Here is a 16,702-nt window from a genome sequence, read left to right as displayed (position 1 = left end):
ACGCAACCAATGAAGACATTTCCTGACAATTAGGCTGCAGTCTGCATTGCCAGCAATTCGTGTTTCATGAGAAAACCAAGCACATTGAGGTTGACTGTCAACTTTATGCAAAGCATCGTTATGCAAAAATTGTTACTCCATTTGATTTATCTTCTGATCAGCTTTCTAATATACTTGCTAAACTTTGTTTGGACCTTTTTTTCTGGAGAATATGTTACAAGAAGGGCATGGATGACCTATATGCTCCAACTTGAAGGGGGAATGTTAAGTTGCACGGGGGGTTAAGCCACAATACGGGTGGTGCCCTCATCAAAGTTAACAAACAGGAAGGCAACAAAAGCATTGTAGGGAGTCCAAAATTTACGCGACGCCAGCAAGGCATCCAACGCAATACACCTAGGTAAGGAGCGTGCCTGGACACCTTGATGACTCTCATCCCTATCACAGTATATCTGTTTTACTCTGTATTTATCTCATGCTTACAGGAGTTAGTTGCCAGTAGTATATTCTAAGCATGTTCCCCATTTAGACTAGGTTTCTTATTCAGATTAATCATATTGTGTCTGTAATAGAAGGCATTGCCCACCATGGTTTTCCAAGCTGAATCTATTGTGAATCACCACTGTATCTGCTCCTTACTTCTTGCTCTCTAACGTCCACTATTTTAATTTATTGTCTATTGATTTGTGTTCTGTAACAGCAAGGGAATGCAAAACCCTTGCAACAGGAGCACTTATATGGACATTTTGGATGAAGTTTCCTACAACAAATTCCGTAAACATCTTTAAGACAACAGAAGCACCTTGAGTGTGAAAGTTCGCCCATCACGACCATCAGGGAAGAGCACAGTCAAGAGTTTTTTATCTGCTTTGACAACAACACTATAGATGAAAAACATAAAAGAAACATTAGCAAGCAAGAAGAAAGTAGCGTAAAGATTCATCAAGAAAAAAATCACCAAAAGAAGCTAACTGAAAGTCTGAAATTCAAGGAAGCAAAACTGACCTGCCTGAGTTGTTTAGGTCAATACCACCAAGGGTAAGATTCGTCTCACCACTTTTTTGAGTGACAAGACTCTAAAGTAAAATAGTAGTAAGTCAGCTTTTTTGAGTGATACAACTCCAAGTAAAATAGTAGTAAGTCAAACCTTTTATTAAAATGCTCAAAAGAGTAAAACAGCCCTATCATCTACAACAATAATCTTTAGAATCAATATTTTTGATGAAACAAGAGTTAACACTAGGTATTGTCAACATCAAGCTTTGACCAATTAGCCAAGCAGAGGGTCCAAGGTCTTAGGGTATTGAATCAACCGTTGGATCCACCCTGCATTGATGGAAGTACTTATATTTATTGGACATGTGCCAAAACTTTTAATGATATTGCTTAATTAAGCAAAAGAATTAGTTATTAACTTGTACAATTTAAGCCAGATCAACCAGAACAGAAGTGCTATGGTATTGCAGTTCAAGCTGAACAGCATATAATGATTGTAATCATCAAGGTGAATGAGCAGACAGAGTTGACACAGTGAAGTATCCAAGAAATCTTTACTGTGTTTTGTCATATTTACAAAAACTAACAGATCACAAGTTTCAGAAAACAGTAAAGAAACACAATCACATACTGGATCACTTCTGAAGAAGACCAATGACGATTGGGTTAAAACAAACCATCTTTTCTTCCACGATGTCCATCCGATTCCTACATATCATAAATTGCACAACATTAATTCAGATAAGCCATATATCTAACAGGCAACACTAAAAGCACTGGGATATACTTCCAGCAACAAAAAATGGTTGTAAGATGTCAAATTCTGTTTGTTAGAAAGTGGGAAAATCTCTTGCAACTATAATCAAGTTTCAAATTAAATAAGCCTAAAAATCATTGCTTGTCCACATGAAAGCAAAGATGGTGGATTTAACTAGACAAACACTTTTAGTTCAGCCTGTCCCTGAAGGGCTTGAATACAACTAAAGACTGCAAGAGATTTTCCCACTAGCATAGATCTCATTAAATTTGGAGCTCTTTAGCCTACCCTGTTTCTTCAACTCGGAAGTAACCTTTTAATGGTATTATCCATGTTCATCAAAATCTAGTGGTTTTGGATATGACATGAAAGAAAGATGTTAAATCCTGCATCTATGAGAAATTGATTGATTAAAATTGGTTAGATCACATGGTCAGACAGGGAATATGGCCTTTTATTGGTAGAACACCTTCAAAGAGCACAACCAAATGCACCATTAATCTAAAACTTTGCATCAATTTACTAAAACGACTAATTTAGCCATGTTAATGTCCAAAAATATCCAGATTAAAGGAAAAGTGTTCCTCAATGTAAAAGCATTTAACTCAGATTTAACATTGATAATCCTGGAGACACGCATATTCTGATTGGTTACCCAAAGGCCAAAGGAAAAACCATGAAGAACATTTAAGATAGAGAAACCATACAAACATTTTAAGCATCATAAGACCAGGTAGCCACAAAGTACTATCTTGTGCATTGGGGGGGGGGGGGGGGGATAAAGCACACCTTTTGACGAAATGAAAAGTGTCCCACTCTTGAAAACCTGTATGGGAAATATGAAATTTAGGATAAAGGAGCATTATGACTTTTAAACAAATGAAATGAAAACAAGAAAATAAACTTAAAAGAACTTCCCTACTAGGACCTAACATGAGAGCTAGCATAACAAGATAATGTAAATCATTGACTTACAACAACAACAAGCCATGTCCCAACTAAATGGGGTTCTTCTACATGAATCCTTGCCTTACAATCAGCTCTATTTGAGGCCATACTAAATACAAGGCCTAAGCTATGCATATCCTTTCTCACCGTTTTTGTAAGAGTTATCTTAGGTCTACCCCTTGTTCTTTTGATTCCTTCAATCTGGACCAAATCATGTCTCCATACAGGGCCATTTAAGGGCCCCCATTGAAATGGTCATGCCACCTCAATTGACTTTCTCATGAATTATCACTTATCGGAGTTACTCTTAGATCAGCTCTAATATGATCGTCCTTTACCTTATCCTTCCTAGTTTGCCACTCATCCATTTTGGCATCCTCATTTTTGCTACACTAAGTTTATCTATATGACATTTTCTAACAACCCAACACCCTGCACCATGTAGCACAGCTGGTCAAACGACTATCCTCTAGAATTTTTCTTTGAACTTTAAAGGAATATGTCAATCACACACACCCTGGATGTACCTCTCCACTTCATCCACCCAATTTTAATTCTTCAAAAAACATCATCTTGTACATCACTCCTTTTATTTATGATTGAGCCAAGCTACCAAAAATAATCACTTTATGAATCTCTTTCTCATTAAGTTTCACCACCTTTTTATTCGTCCAATCATAACAAAAGTTACACTAGAAATCCATATTCATACTACTTAATTTAAAGCCTTTTGATTCCAAAGTTGCTCTCCAAGATTCTAACTTGGTATTAATTCCTATTTTTGTTTTATCTATCAAATCAATATCATCAAAAAAACATACACCAATAAACCTCATCTTGAATGTCTTTTGTTAAATAAACCATTACAAGTACAAATAAATATGTGGTTAAAGCTGATCCTTGATGTAGCCCAATTGTAATCGAGAATTCACCATCCTTATCCCCACATTGTTCTTATACTTGTCACTGAACCATCGTACATATTTTTAACTATGTCCACATATTTACTTGTAACATTTATTGTCTCTAGTACTTGCCAAATGAACGCTCTAAGGACTCTATCATAAGCTTTTTCCGTGTCAAGAAAAACTATATGAAGATATTTCTTACACTATTTATTTCTATAGTCTTCTAATAAGGTAAATAACTTCCATTTTAGATCTTCTGGCGTAAAACCAAACGTAAAATCATTGATTTATGCCACCAAAATTATTGTAGTATAAGCAAGTACTGAAATAAATACAGTAGAGGATACCACAATTATTAAAAGATAAAAGATCAATTCATAATTTGACATTCAAATACGATTAAGATACTAGTTGAACTAGATTCATTTCAATTCCACTGATGGAAAACTCAGACACTATTATGAAGTTTTGCCAACCAAATGGTCAAATGCTTATCTGAAAAGAGAATCCAAGTACATCAACTAATTGGAGTTACCAATTAAAAGTACTTTTCCCATCTCATTGAACTTAACAGCCAAGTGTATGCAATAATGAGCTTCGACACCTTAAAATAATTATCCAAGTGAATGCACTAATGAGCTTTGACACATTGAAATAATCATCTTTAAAGAGACCCTACCAAATAATTGTTCTTTACATAAGCTTATCCTGCCAACCACATCCTTGCTTAAAAATAGCATAGAAGAGAAATTTTATGAAAACCAGAGATTCACAAAGTATAATATCTCAGTATTGAGCTTATACTGGCATAAAAGATTTACAACTGAAAAATTAAGCCATCCAAAGAGGACCAAAATCATTAATGGATAGTCATGAGCGTAGCGTATGATGCAGATAAAAGCCTAAGGAGATAAAAAATAATATAATAAATAAATAAACAATGAAATACAGTGTTCCCAGCACGATAAGGCAGCTGTCCAACATGCGGCCCATGGGAAGGAGAGCTCGACCAACCAACTCCCTGAAACACACAAAAAAAAAAAAAAAAAAAAAAAACGTTCATTGTTACATCGCACTGTCATCGAACATTATTAAATCACCTCCATCACCCACAAATCCAGTAGAGGGGAAGTTAATGCTGCAAATGAGCTGAACCACCCAATTCTCACCTGAGAAGAGTCTGCATTTCGGGTAACCATCCCTAATTCCAAATCACATCCCAGAAGATCACCGAGCAGGAATCAACGACACAACCCAACCCAACCCAGACTCCTGCAATATCATCGATCAACATGAGGTGCCAAGGTGCTTTCCTTAATTAAAACATCCGATACAATAATCCTTCCCTGTCAAATATGATTATTATGATTGATCAATAACAGAAAAACACTGGAAAACAAAAATGCAAGATGCCATGTACCTTGTCTAGGAGTTAAAATAAAAGAAAGTACACAGTTATCGAAATGGGGAGGAGAGACATGGAAAAGTGCGAAAGTTGAAATTCTCTGTCTCCTCCCCTGAGGTTCTTGGATTTCTCAACGATAACCGTTAATCAAGCAACAGAATTTAAACAAGTCCCAAGAATGCGGGAGCATCTACATCAATATATGATATATCCACAAGCACAAACTCCATACGGGATGACGATGCAGATGCCACTTTCTTGGGATTGCTCCACATAATAACCGATAAAAGATCAATGTAAATATCGATTTTTTTATTCTATACTTTCGAGGTTTTTATTTTAATTTACATATTCAAACCCCCATGCTCACATCTTCATTTCTTTTTGGAGATCTAAAGGGATGCATGTCTAAGATAACAAACTTACTACATTCCTAAGAGAAATGATGTCGCATTGTGAGCAGAGGTCGTAAGAACTAACAAGTAAAGAGAGGCTGAGTTTGCTAAAATTCCATCTTACATATCAACCATGAAATCCTTGTTCCAAACTCAATGAATCATTTTTACCTTTTCTTTTCTTCTATGGAACTTGATAATGTCTTGCACTTGGAGGGAGGTGAGCTAATGCACTTGATAGTGGAACTAAAAGAGGTTACCTTGGTGTACATAATAAGGTTTACCATACTTATTTATCTTTTTTAAGATAAAAATTGTGGTTTATCACACTTATGCATATGTTGATTTGTTGATTGGTCAATAGTATTAATCAATCTATTTTTTAGCATATCACACATCATCCAAGTTTTGAAAAATACCACCCGATATTGTCATATGGAGATTCGAATTTGGGTACAAAGGTATAGCTAAGTTCTAATTTGGTCTTCTGTTTTCTTTTTCCTTTTCTTTGTTATCTTTCTAAAGAAACCAACAATTTTTTGGTGGATAAATAGGGAAAAATCCTTTTCTATCATATGGATTCTATGTTCGAAGTACATGAACATAACAGTGTGTTACACCTCAGGAAAATAAGTCAAGACTAGCTTTGTGTCACCAATCGTGATAATAAATCAAGAAAGGTGTAAAGACTGAAGACTTGCAGGCTGTGCTTGAGCAGTGCCAGAGAGCTCTTGGGTGGCTCAAAAACGATGGTGACAATGCTAGGAGTAGGGGTGTCAACTGTGGGGTTTGGGGCTGTTTCAAGCTGGGTCTAACGGTTTCGGGCTGAAAAACACATAACTCAAACACGGCCCATTAGCAAAATAACGGTTTCGGGCCGGTTTATGTCTGATGCGGTTTGGGTTGGGATTAACTAACGGTTTGAGCTAACGGTTTAGATTCGGGTTAACTAACGATTTATGGTGTTTAAGAAAAAGAACAAGAATAAACAATTAAGCATCCTACAACAAAAGCGAAAATTATATAGAAAGCAAAGTTGCTATTGGTCAATTTTTATTAAAAAAAACCCACCTATTCTGTAGAAATCAAGAACCTAGATATTAAGTAGTAAAATGACTATTTTTTTTTTCTTTTTTTTCTTTTTTTTTTTATTTATTTATTATTATTATTTTTTTTTTATTTTTCTATACCAACTACTACTTAATGGTAATATAATGATTAAAATATTATTTAATGTTAAATTACAAAACGGGTTATAACGGGTTGGGTTCGGTTTGCTCCACAACCTTCAGCCCATTACGGCCTATTAAGGCTCGGTTCGGGCTATAACGGTCGGTGCAGTTCGGTTTTAACAGTTGAGCTATAAATTGACACCCCTGGGAGGGAGGAAGAAGACGCCGGGATGGCGATTGACCAGGTTTCTTCGTCCCAGTGTGGTGATCATGAGATGTTCGAGGTAAGGAATTCCTTTTCCTGTTTTTACTCTTCGATGCCGTGGTTGAATTTTAACTGATATTCAACTCTTTTTCTTGTGTGTGATGGATATTGTTGAGCCCTTTAGCATATGGTTTAGTAATTGTGCTAAATTCAGCACTGTTTGATTGATTTAAGTTAATTTGGTGGAACTAGCGTGAGTGTTCTTATCGTAGGGGCAATGGAAAAATGACGATATTTAAATCTGTTTTTGAACCTTTCTGATGATTTTGTTCCACAATATAGTGCTGTTTTATCTACCAGATTATCCTTTGTATCGGTTGTGAATTATCACTGGTTAAACTTCTGTGATGCCCCTATTACTTAATGAGTCTATTCTAATCTTTGGACACTAGATTGGGCCAGCATAGTAAGAGATAGGTTAAAGAGATCGATTTAACGTGTCCCATCAGCTTCAAGGGCTTTTGTTATAAACTCAGATTTTTTCTTGTGCCTATCCACAATTTAATGATGCTTATGGGAAGAAACCTAGTCTTCACCATCTCCCCAAATACTCTGGGTTATAGTTGTCTTTGGTGAATTTGTATGCAAAAGTATTTAGATTGGGTTATGAAAAATACATCTGTAGGTGGTAACAGAGACCCAGAGACACATAGAATGTGATTTGGAGACCCAGAATAAAGATTACTGCTCATTGAGATCTGAAATGTTTGGAACCGGGCAGAACTGTCCAGAAACAGAGCAAAATGACGGGAATTGGAGGAATTGTTCATGACTGATTCATCAATCCAATTCCCAGTCTGTTCATGGGGAAGTATGAAATCTGGTGAAGGGACCAAGGAGAAGGAAGTTTTCCTTTGTGAGAAATAAGGATTTACTTAAGTCACTGGGACTTGACCTCTATGAAAGACTAGGTCATAACTGTAACAGTTGGTAACTCCACCGTAGATAGAACCGGATGGATGTATACCTTTTTGTAGGAGGTAAATATTATAAAGATGGCAGTTTCTTAACAACTAAGAATTTTTTTGTTTCAAAGCAGAGTTGTATGGTTTGTGTAGGTCTTAAGTTAGGCTGCTGGTGAAAGAGTGGTGTCTAAACCAAAGGGTTCTCAATATTCTACCTGAATCAAACTCGAAACCAAGGTAATGAAGGATGGAATAGAGAAGAAAAAAGGTTTAATAAGATAGGGGCAAGAAGGGGAAATCTGATAAAATCAGGCTTGAAGTAGGGGAAGAGGGAGAAGAATACACAAAAGAAAAACAGATGAGGGGAGAGAGAGGGGGGGGGGTGCAAACATACAAAGCTAAAGCTTTAATTCATATTTTTTTCTTTTTCAATAGGCTGATTACAAGCGCATTTAAATAATAAAACAGGCATACTCCAATAAGAAAGCAACTATACTAGGACTCTTAGCAATTTAATATTATGCAAAACTAATCCTAAGTATCCTGTGCGAATAAAAAAAATGCTTACCTAATTATCCCATAAAATAACCAAGAAAAAAATATCCTATTAAACAGTGCATGTCACTGTAGCATGAACAGTAACTGAGAGTCGTATTGTTTAAGCAACTTCAATCTTAATCACAAATAGCTGGTTGTGTGCCCAAATGATCAGCAAGCAGTTAGCAGATAATTCTCAGAAATATTTTCCCTTCAACTCAGTTATCTTCTTGGCAATTAAGTTCCTCAAAAATAGACAGAAAATTCATGCAAGTGGAACTTCATCTCAAATTGTGCTGCATCACAAGGCCATGGGAATTTATCCTGCTTCTGATCCATCTCTTGATGTTATGGGGAATACCCCTCTGCAACTTATCCGTGATGTCTCTAGAAAATAAATTTGGTATTTTTATTTATTTTGGGTAAAAACAAAAATACTAATGTTGATTTTGCATGAAACACTTTAAATGCTTTAAAATGTAGAGTAAATTACAAATTGCACGCTTTAGTGGGGCTTAAGCTCTAGGTTGCATGCTTTAATGCCCTAAATTACAGGTTGTACGCTCTCAGAATTACAAATTGCACACTCATAACATTTCATCCAAGATTCTGTTAAGTCATGAGTAAAATGACCATATTACCCTCATTAGAGTTAAATGACATAACTAACCCTATTTAAACCCTTCCATACCTAACCCTGATGTGGGAGAAGGGATTCTCTCTTCACCTATCTTATACCTACATCTTGCAGAAAACTGCCCACCACCATCGCTAGAAACCACCACAATCTGACCACCATCACTGGAAACCACCACAACCCCTGACCCTACCAGCGACCATTGCCCTCACCTTCCCCTGCCTCCGTCTCTCTCTCTTTGACATCAAACATCACTTAGCCATAGCATCTGCATTAATGCCGTGATGGTTACAAGATTCTCATGCGCTGATCTTGTTGCTTCGTCCAGAATTGATCCCAAACCTTTAATCCACTTCAGATTTAAGTTCCTAGATAAAATTGAATCAATCAAATTCTTCCCCAGTTGTCATGCTGTAGAAAAACCTTAATAAGTGTTCTTCCAGCTTCAATGGAAGCGATAAATTTTTGGTTTTGGAAGAGATGGGAAACAAAGAACAACCAGAATAGAAGAAACCCAGATTTCTATGTCTTCATGGCTTTAGAACCAGTGGTGAAATCATGAAGAAACAGGTCCATAAATGGCCAAAATCAGTTCTGGAGAAGATGGATCTTGTTTTCCTCGATGGACCTTCCTCTGCAGAAGGGAAATATGCTGTTGAAGGCATATTTGATCTTCCATATTACGAGTTAGTTCCAATTCGACAAGGTAAGTTACTCGTCATTATAATCAAATTTTCCTTTCTATTAGAATTAGAATTTGAAAGGGTAATGAGATGCAAAGCTTCAATTGGACCATCAAAAGAAATGTTCCAACTACAACTTACTTCGTGAGAGCCTACGCTTACAACTCTGTCAGCGACGGGGTTATGGTCAGACGACAGATGCTAAGAAGACAACAAACCTATTTGAAATTGAAGGAATCAGTGGGCTTCATGCATCGCTCAACATCGCCACTGGTTGTTTCCCTGCTTTCTCCATTGCATTGTTGTTTGAATTCTATATTGGGAGAAGAAGGCGGCAACAAAGAGAGAGAGATGAATTCACTGTAACCCAAATGAGAGCTTTGAAAGCTTGCTAAAACTTGAGAAGATAAACCTAAGGGAGCTAACGAGCATTCCGACTCCGATCTTTCTCAACAACACTATCTGAATCCACAATCTTTCTCCTGTTTGAAAATCTCAACATTTTCTTCAAACTTATGCAAAACTTACCAGAAATGCAAAAGTGCAGCAGTTCCCGATGTCAATTTTCTCCTGCTTACCTACATTTCCTTCTCTAAATCAAACTGTAGATGTCAAAGAGAGAGGGATAGGGGAAGGTGAGGGCTATGATCGCCAGCAAAGGGAGGGGCTAGGTTGGTTTCTGGCGATGCGGTAGGCAGTTTTTGACGAGGTGTAGGTAGAAGATGGGCGAAGGGAGAATCCCTTCACCCATATCAGGGGGGCATGGGAGGTTTTAAATAAGCGTAGTCATGTCATTTGACTCTAATGAGGGTAATATGGTCATTTTACTCATGACTTAACCGAATCTTGGATGAAATGTTAGGAGTGTGCAACTTGTAATTTAGAGAGTGTAGAATCTATAATTTAAGGCATTAAAGTGTGCAACCCAAAGTTTAAGCCCCACAAAAGCGTGCAATCTGAAATTTACTCTAAAATCTATGTTTTTATAAATTTCTTGTTCTCCTTAAAGGGATTAAAAAAAGAGCCAGGTCATTGCTTACTGATTCTTTATATTTTGAAAAGTGTATCATTCTTTGTGATGAATGTTAGGCTTATCCTTTTCTTGGTTGACTATGTGTTTGATACTGATTTCATTTAGTATATGAACTCAGAGTAAGAGTCAGTGTCATGCATTGGATATCTAGTGTTAGCTACCATATATATATCTGATATGTCTATTTGGTTGATGTGTGCGGGTCACTAAATCACACTCTAAGCTTTGAAATCATGTAAAATATGTTGAAGTTTTCAAAAGGCATAAGAGACTGGATCACCAGTACGTGATTTGATCTGTACCATAGAGTATACAGTCTGACATCATTTCATGAACAATACTGCTCAGATTGGGACTCACTGCCTTCATTCTCCCAATCTATCTGAATAACCTTATGGTAAAATGTGATGGAGTATGATGAAATAGTTTCATATGAAATTTACAAGCTTTTCCTGTGACCATCTTGTCAGTCAGCATAAGTTTATCAGAGAATGCAAGTATGTAAATTTTGTTCTTTCTGTAATCAAGGGAGAAATCTCAATGAGGTTATTGGTATAGAAGTATTCATTCTATACATTTCAATGGGACGTCAATTCACGGAACCACATCTCTTAGCGTGTAGTCACTTTTTGTAATTTCTTAAACATTTATGAAATAAAAAGTCTTTTTTTGATCTTATGCAGTTGTGTGATCTTCTGAAATCTAGGGTAGAATCACCAAACTTCCTTCAAAAGCTAGAGAACTTCCAGGTGTCAATACCGCAAAATATGGCTGGTATGCATCCAAAGCCCTTCTCCCTGTGGTTCTAGCATTTTTGTGTAATTCTTTTGGATTTCTGGCTTGGTAAACTTCTGAAAAAACAATTTCATACCTATCCTCCTCCAGTTTGATTTTTCAGTTAATTTACCCAACTTTTGTTCCCCTACCCCTTTTGATATGGATGCTAGGAATGCAGCATTATGATCTTGAGGTTCTAACTGAGTATATTTATGTGGTAACAGAAGAAAGCAGCTCTTGGGACATGGTCAATGAAAATGATTTATGGGATAATACAAATTTGGGTGCCACTGTTGAGTCAGACCCTGAAGGTTATGTTCTAGTTAGAGAAGAAGATATAGTGGAGGGCATTGCATGTTTCATGGCTTCATGTTTGCTATCCCTAAATCAAACTAAAGTATGTTCAACTCTCCCTCCTTTTGTTGGTGGTGTTTATATTTTCTTTAAGATCTGACTTAGAATAAGGATATTCCTTTTACTATGCATTTACTAGATAAAAAATTGCTATAGGCCCAACATGTGCGTAGATGATTGTTTACAAGATGGATTGTGCTACAATGCTCCAACCACTGAATGTTGCTGTCTAGCTTATGTAACGTTTTGGTGATTAATCAAGTTTTCATTTCCTCCAACATTTTTTTATGGGGAACTAAAGAATGTTGTATAGAATGCTTTTGTAAATTCAAAGGAAAAAGATCCCTAGGCTGCCAAGATATGGATTTCTTCCCACACAATCTTTGATAATGAGCTGTGGTCCCACACTGATTCTTTCCTATGTGGACCTCTCAGGGGTTCCATGGCAACATCTTGAAAATTTGTTTCTGGTGTTTTTCCGGTTTTACGGCGGAGAAATACAAAACTTGATTGTTATCCAGTCTTTTTTGTTTTATCTGGTAAATAACCAGGGAGTTAACCAATTCTACCGTGCATTTGAGAATGAAAAGAAGATATATTGACAATACAGAAACAATGCACAACTCAAGACTTAAGGTCTTCAGCCCATTGCAATTTTTTCACCAAACTGAAAAGTGAAGGGGGTGTGCTTTGAACTGCATCCATAACCTCTCACGCACGCTTGGAACCCCATCATTCCTGACCTGTCGGTCATGCCTGGAACTCCATCGTCCCTGACCTCTCTTCTCACACTTGGAACTCAATTGTCCCTGACCTTACTGCTTGCACTTAGAACTTGGGAGCAAGCATCTCCTACCTCTCTCTCGTACAGAAAACCAAAAGTCACTGGGAGTTTTCTCCTCCTTGTGCCTTTGGAATATCTTTTGCCAAAATTCACCTCAAATTTGTATAGGCAATGCTTTCATAGTCTCAACAAAAGTCATGATGCTTCAATTGAAGGTAGCCATCTCCATTTCCCTTACAGTCAGACCAAATTTCAGGTATTTGACTGTTTGTTATTGAAACTCCCATATTCAGTCTGTTTCACCCTGAAGGATGATTGATTTTGTTTCTAATTTTGATTATTTTTACTGTTGAAATGACCCCCAGAACGTCTCCAGATTAAGTATCCACTGCTGCTTGTCCTAGCTCTTTCTCCAACTTCAGTCATAGGCTACTAATGCATTTTCCCTCAATGTGTTCCTTACATGTTTCTGGTTTCCTGTGGCAGTGGAGACAGTTTTCTCCAGTTTTAACATAATGCATTGGTTGTTATAGACTTACTCCAGAATCTGAGGAACACAGAAGAAGGGTTTCTGATTCAGAAACAGCTATATGAAGCATAAACTCTATACAGAGCCTTACTGAATGAAACCTCTCCAATGCCTGTTGTTTTAGATTTCCACCTCTTTAAGACTGGAATCGGACTAGTATAGAGACTCTTGTGAAGGGGATGATGGAGCATTCCCTATCACAATATGAACCGATCCAATCATTCTTTTGGTTTAGGACATCTATAAATAGTCATGCATACCATAAGGAGAGTTCTCGCCCATGATTCATTTTTTAACTACATATGCTGATTTTGAAATCTTTGGAGACCCAGAACTTAGGGAGATCAGCCTTTCCAGCTCGTCACATGCTCTACAGGGGAGGACAAATTTGTATCTCCATCCCCATGTTTCCTAAAATGGACCACAAGCTAAAAAAGAGTGTGTCTGTTAACTATATATTCAGCCATTGCTAATTTTTAAAGTGGGTTTGGTGCTTTTCTTTTCTTGTTTTTCAGTTTGAAATGGATTATCACTAATGGATTGGGATCCACAGTATTTGGAGGAGCAGACTTGCAAAATCTATTGTTGGGAATGAGAAACTTGTAATTTAAAAAGTATTCATGTAGTAGTCTGTTGCATCATAGTATGACGTGTTAGCTTAAGCTTGTTCAGAACCATTCAATTACCACATATTCTCAGTATACCCTTTTTTTAGTTATTATTTTTCCTGTTGTGTATACACAAGCATATTGGTTTGTTTTATGTAATTTTTTGTGCCCCTATGCTTAAAGCCCCTGGGTACCAACTAATGGCAGTGCACCACCACATGACTGTGTTACATGCAGAGCTTGTATGCATCAATCAGCCTGGGTGGGGGAGATGCGTGTTGATACACAAGAACACATTCTTGTAGCCTATACTTAAAAGAGTTTGAGCTTTTGGGATATTAGAACTTTAATATCACCAATCATATAGAGAGAAACTTTGATGCTTGATGATCAGATTTTTTTAACGGGACCTTCCTTAGCAATTGCATAGTTTCACTTCCTGGATTCACCCTTTAACTGCTACTAATGGTTTTTCCCTCTTCACAATTCTATAAGCCTTCATTTTACTACTAAATATATGGTCTGTGTCTGCATAACATAGTTTTGCTTGCACATGCAATTCATTGTCATTTTCTGTTAGTGCACGAATTGGTTCCTGAGCTATGCAATATTATCTTTAATGAATAAGCTGAGTTTATTCAAGTTTCTTTGTCAGAAGAGATATGTTTTTCTGGGGATTTTACAGATTGCACCCATGTATGCAGGATTTAACTCCAAATCAACTCCAAGAAGGTTAGTTTGACTGCCTTGTCCTGTGAAGGATGCATTGTAACAATCCTGCCTTGCATGTTCCAATGAGAGTAATATCAAAACCTACATAATTGGTTTTAATTTCTTTCCTTTCTGTTTTGACTTATGGTTGGTATTTTGTTATTTCAGAGTTTGAATATGTATATGATTTAATTGTGACGAGGACAGAAATTTGTGGAGAGATTTCTGACATCCCTTTTGCTTTGTTTTTAGCTCTCAGCAAAACATTCTCTGTAAAGAAGACAAGGGGAAAACTCAGAAAGGCATGGGATGGAAGCAAATTTGTTTATAAAGTGGCATCCTGGAGTGGAACTGCCATTGGGTAGGTTGCATTATTTATGCTGCCTGATTATTTGATGCAATGTATTCTTTCCATATCTCTCAGCACATTCAGTTTATGGTCTTCTCAAAGTTAGCTTGGTTTTGTCGATGTAGTTTTATATCAACTGGGTGTCAATGATTTATGTTTTGGGTGGTTGGCAATTTCTGCTCTATAAGATCATTAGGAATCTTTTCGTGTTCCATGGATGCTTGATAACAACGTTGTCAAGGGTTGTGTTACTTGTTATCAGGTTGCTCTCTTTTACTAATAACCCAATGAGGAAGTTTCCATCAGTTTCATTCATGTCTGATCCTTGGCTGCATTTGTTTGCAAAGGTGGGGTGGGAAAAAAAACATGTGGGCCCCATGTGTAGTGGGGTGAGGAAGAAGGAAAGAAAGGAAAGGAAATGATTTTGTGGAAAAGTGATAGTGGTGGATCCTCACTTTTTACTTTTCCAAACTTTTCCACAAAATCCCATCAAATTTGTGGGGTTTTAAAAAGCCTTGGGGTGGGAAAGTTGGACTGCCACCTAACCATTGCTTCCTTGATTCAAAATCAAGGAAGCTTGTCTCTCACTTTCCCACCCTAAACAACCAAATAATCTTCAATTTTAGGATTTCAAGGGAAATTTAAGAAATCCCACCCTTTTTTAAAGAATTTTTCCAACCCACCTTTATTCCAGCAAACAAACACAGCCTTATTCTTGACCATATGAAGCTTGAGCACTGTAGCTAGCCAAATAGATTTTATATGGATGTGAGGTAATCAACTAATGAAGTTTTTCTAGGAGGTGGTTATTAGATTCAGCACTCTTTGGTAGAAGTGTTGGAAATGATCTGAGTTGAATTTTTATTTGTGAAATTAATGGTGTGGTCAATGAAAAGAGCTTTCAAATATGGCTCATAGTTGTCAAGGTTCAGCCTACTCCAAGGTGTTTTCTCAGGATCTAGGTGACTGTTTCTTAGTGCTACTGGACCAGGTTAGCTCTTAGTTACCCCAAACATTCAAGTATGTTCTTCCTAACATCCTCCGTAGAGTACATCACACAGAACCATGCATTGGAAAAAAATGAAGAGGGAAGAAGAAAACTCTGATTTGATCAATGAGATCCTGCTGTAATGTTTGTGGTTCATCTTTTCCCAAATGCTCTAGTTTTTACTGATATGTATTTTTTTTTCTTGGCATATACTTGCATGTAACAGGATATATCAAAACCCAGCACTGCATAGGGCAGCGTCAGTGGGCTTTCAGACTTCATGCCATGTTATATCAAGGTTTTTTTGAACTCGTAGCTTCTTTGATGGTTACATGCTTGGGATTGCCTTTTCGTTGTGGCTCACATAGAGTTGATGTGTAACATAATTACTTTGTGTGGCAACATTAATTGATTTTTCAATGCCGTTGTTACCTTGTATATATTCTTGATTCTAGAAACAGTTGCCTTTGTTGTTGTGGAAAAATAGTCATCTAATTGAATTGAACTATGAGCTAAACCTCCTCCATGGTGTTCTATGGACAGTTTGTTCGTGGGTGCTTGCTCCCGTGGAGATCAACATGTAATAAAAGGATCCAGATATGCTAACAAATTTGCTACAGTTTGGTTTATGTTGCTCTATCTGTATCCATCGCTGGTCAATCCCCTGTATCTTCTGTTTATGGAAATAGGTTACCAACTTTTGGTTAAGTTGCTTATTTCTATCTCTTGGAGTAAAGATTCCATCTCTTACCCAAAAGATTATTTCATTCAGGCTATTGGATTAATGAGAAACCTATTGGGTTCATCACATGTAAACTCTACACTCAGCTGCATGGTCAACTAGTGGATTCAGTATGCCAATAGCACCCAACTTTGGATACATTGGTGAGTTTGGATCACCTCCCGATTAGGGGAGAACAATGTGCCCCATTGACACTTCTCAACCATATAAGTCGCACCT

At 37.0% G+C, this 16,702-nt stretch overlaps 2 protein-coding genes across 2 annotated transcripts in view; one reads left to right on the top strand and one right to left on the bottom strand.

The window, feature by feature from the left end:
• Positions 1-5,260, bottom strand: part of LOC149016148 (rho GTPase-activating protein REN1-like) — a 117,931-nt gene extending 112,671 nt beyond the window's left edge. Inside the window, exons 1-7 of the mRNA XM_089157275.1 lie at positions 5,030-5,260; positions 4,779-4,955; positions 4,559-4,630; positions 2,543-2,579; positions 1,628-1,704; positions 1,006-1,076; positions 803-881 (exon numbers count right to left, since the gene is read on the bottom strand). Coding sequence (XP_089013401.1) covers positions 803-881; positions 1,006-1,076; positions 1,628-1,704; positions 2,543-2,579; positions 4,559-4,630; positions 4,779-4,808 — 366 coding nt within the window. The 5' untranslated portion in view covers positions 4,809-4,955; positions 5,030-5,260. The remainder of the gene's footprint in view (positions 1-802; positions 882-1,005; positions 1,077-1,627; positions 1,705-2,542; positions 2,580-4,558; positions 4,631-4,778; positions 4,956-5,029) is intronic.
• Positions 5,261-6,791: 1,531 nt separating this feature from the next.
• On the top strand, positions 6,792-16,658 carry LOC149016147 (uncharacterized). The gene is made up of 6 exons (XM_089157268.1): positions 6,792-6,865; positions 11,325-11,415; positions 11,643-11,815; positions 14,398-14,425; positions 14,657-14,765; positions 15,968-16,658. The coding sequence occupies exons 1-6, from the start codon at positions 6,812-6,814 to the stop codon at positions 16,047-16,049; spliced, it is 537 nt and encodes a 178-aa protein (XP_089013394.1). The 5' UTR covers positions 6,792-6,811; the 3' UTR covers positions 16,050-16,658.
• Positions 16,659-16,702: the final 44 nt, after the last annotated feature.

The sequence above is a fragment of the Hakea prostrata genome, chromosome 5 (genome assembly GCF_041222555.1).
Source record: "Hakea prostrata isolate BN-2017 chromosome 5, UWA_Hpros_2, whole genome shotgun sequence".
Taxonomy (NCBI): Eukaryota; Viridiplantae; Streptophyta; class Magnoliopsida; order Proteales; family Proteaceae; genus Hakea; species Hakea prostrata.
The sequence above is the reverse complement of the archived record's forward strand: the minus strand, read 5'-3'. Positions and strand labels throughout refer to the sequence as shown.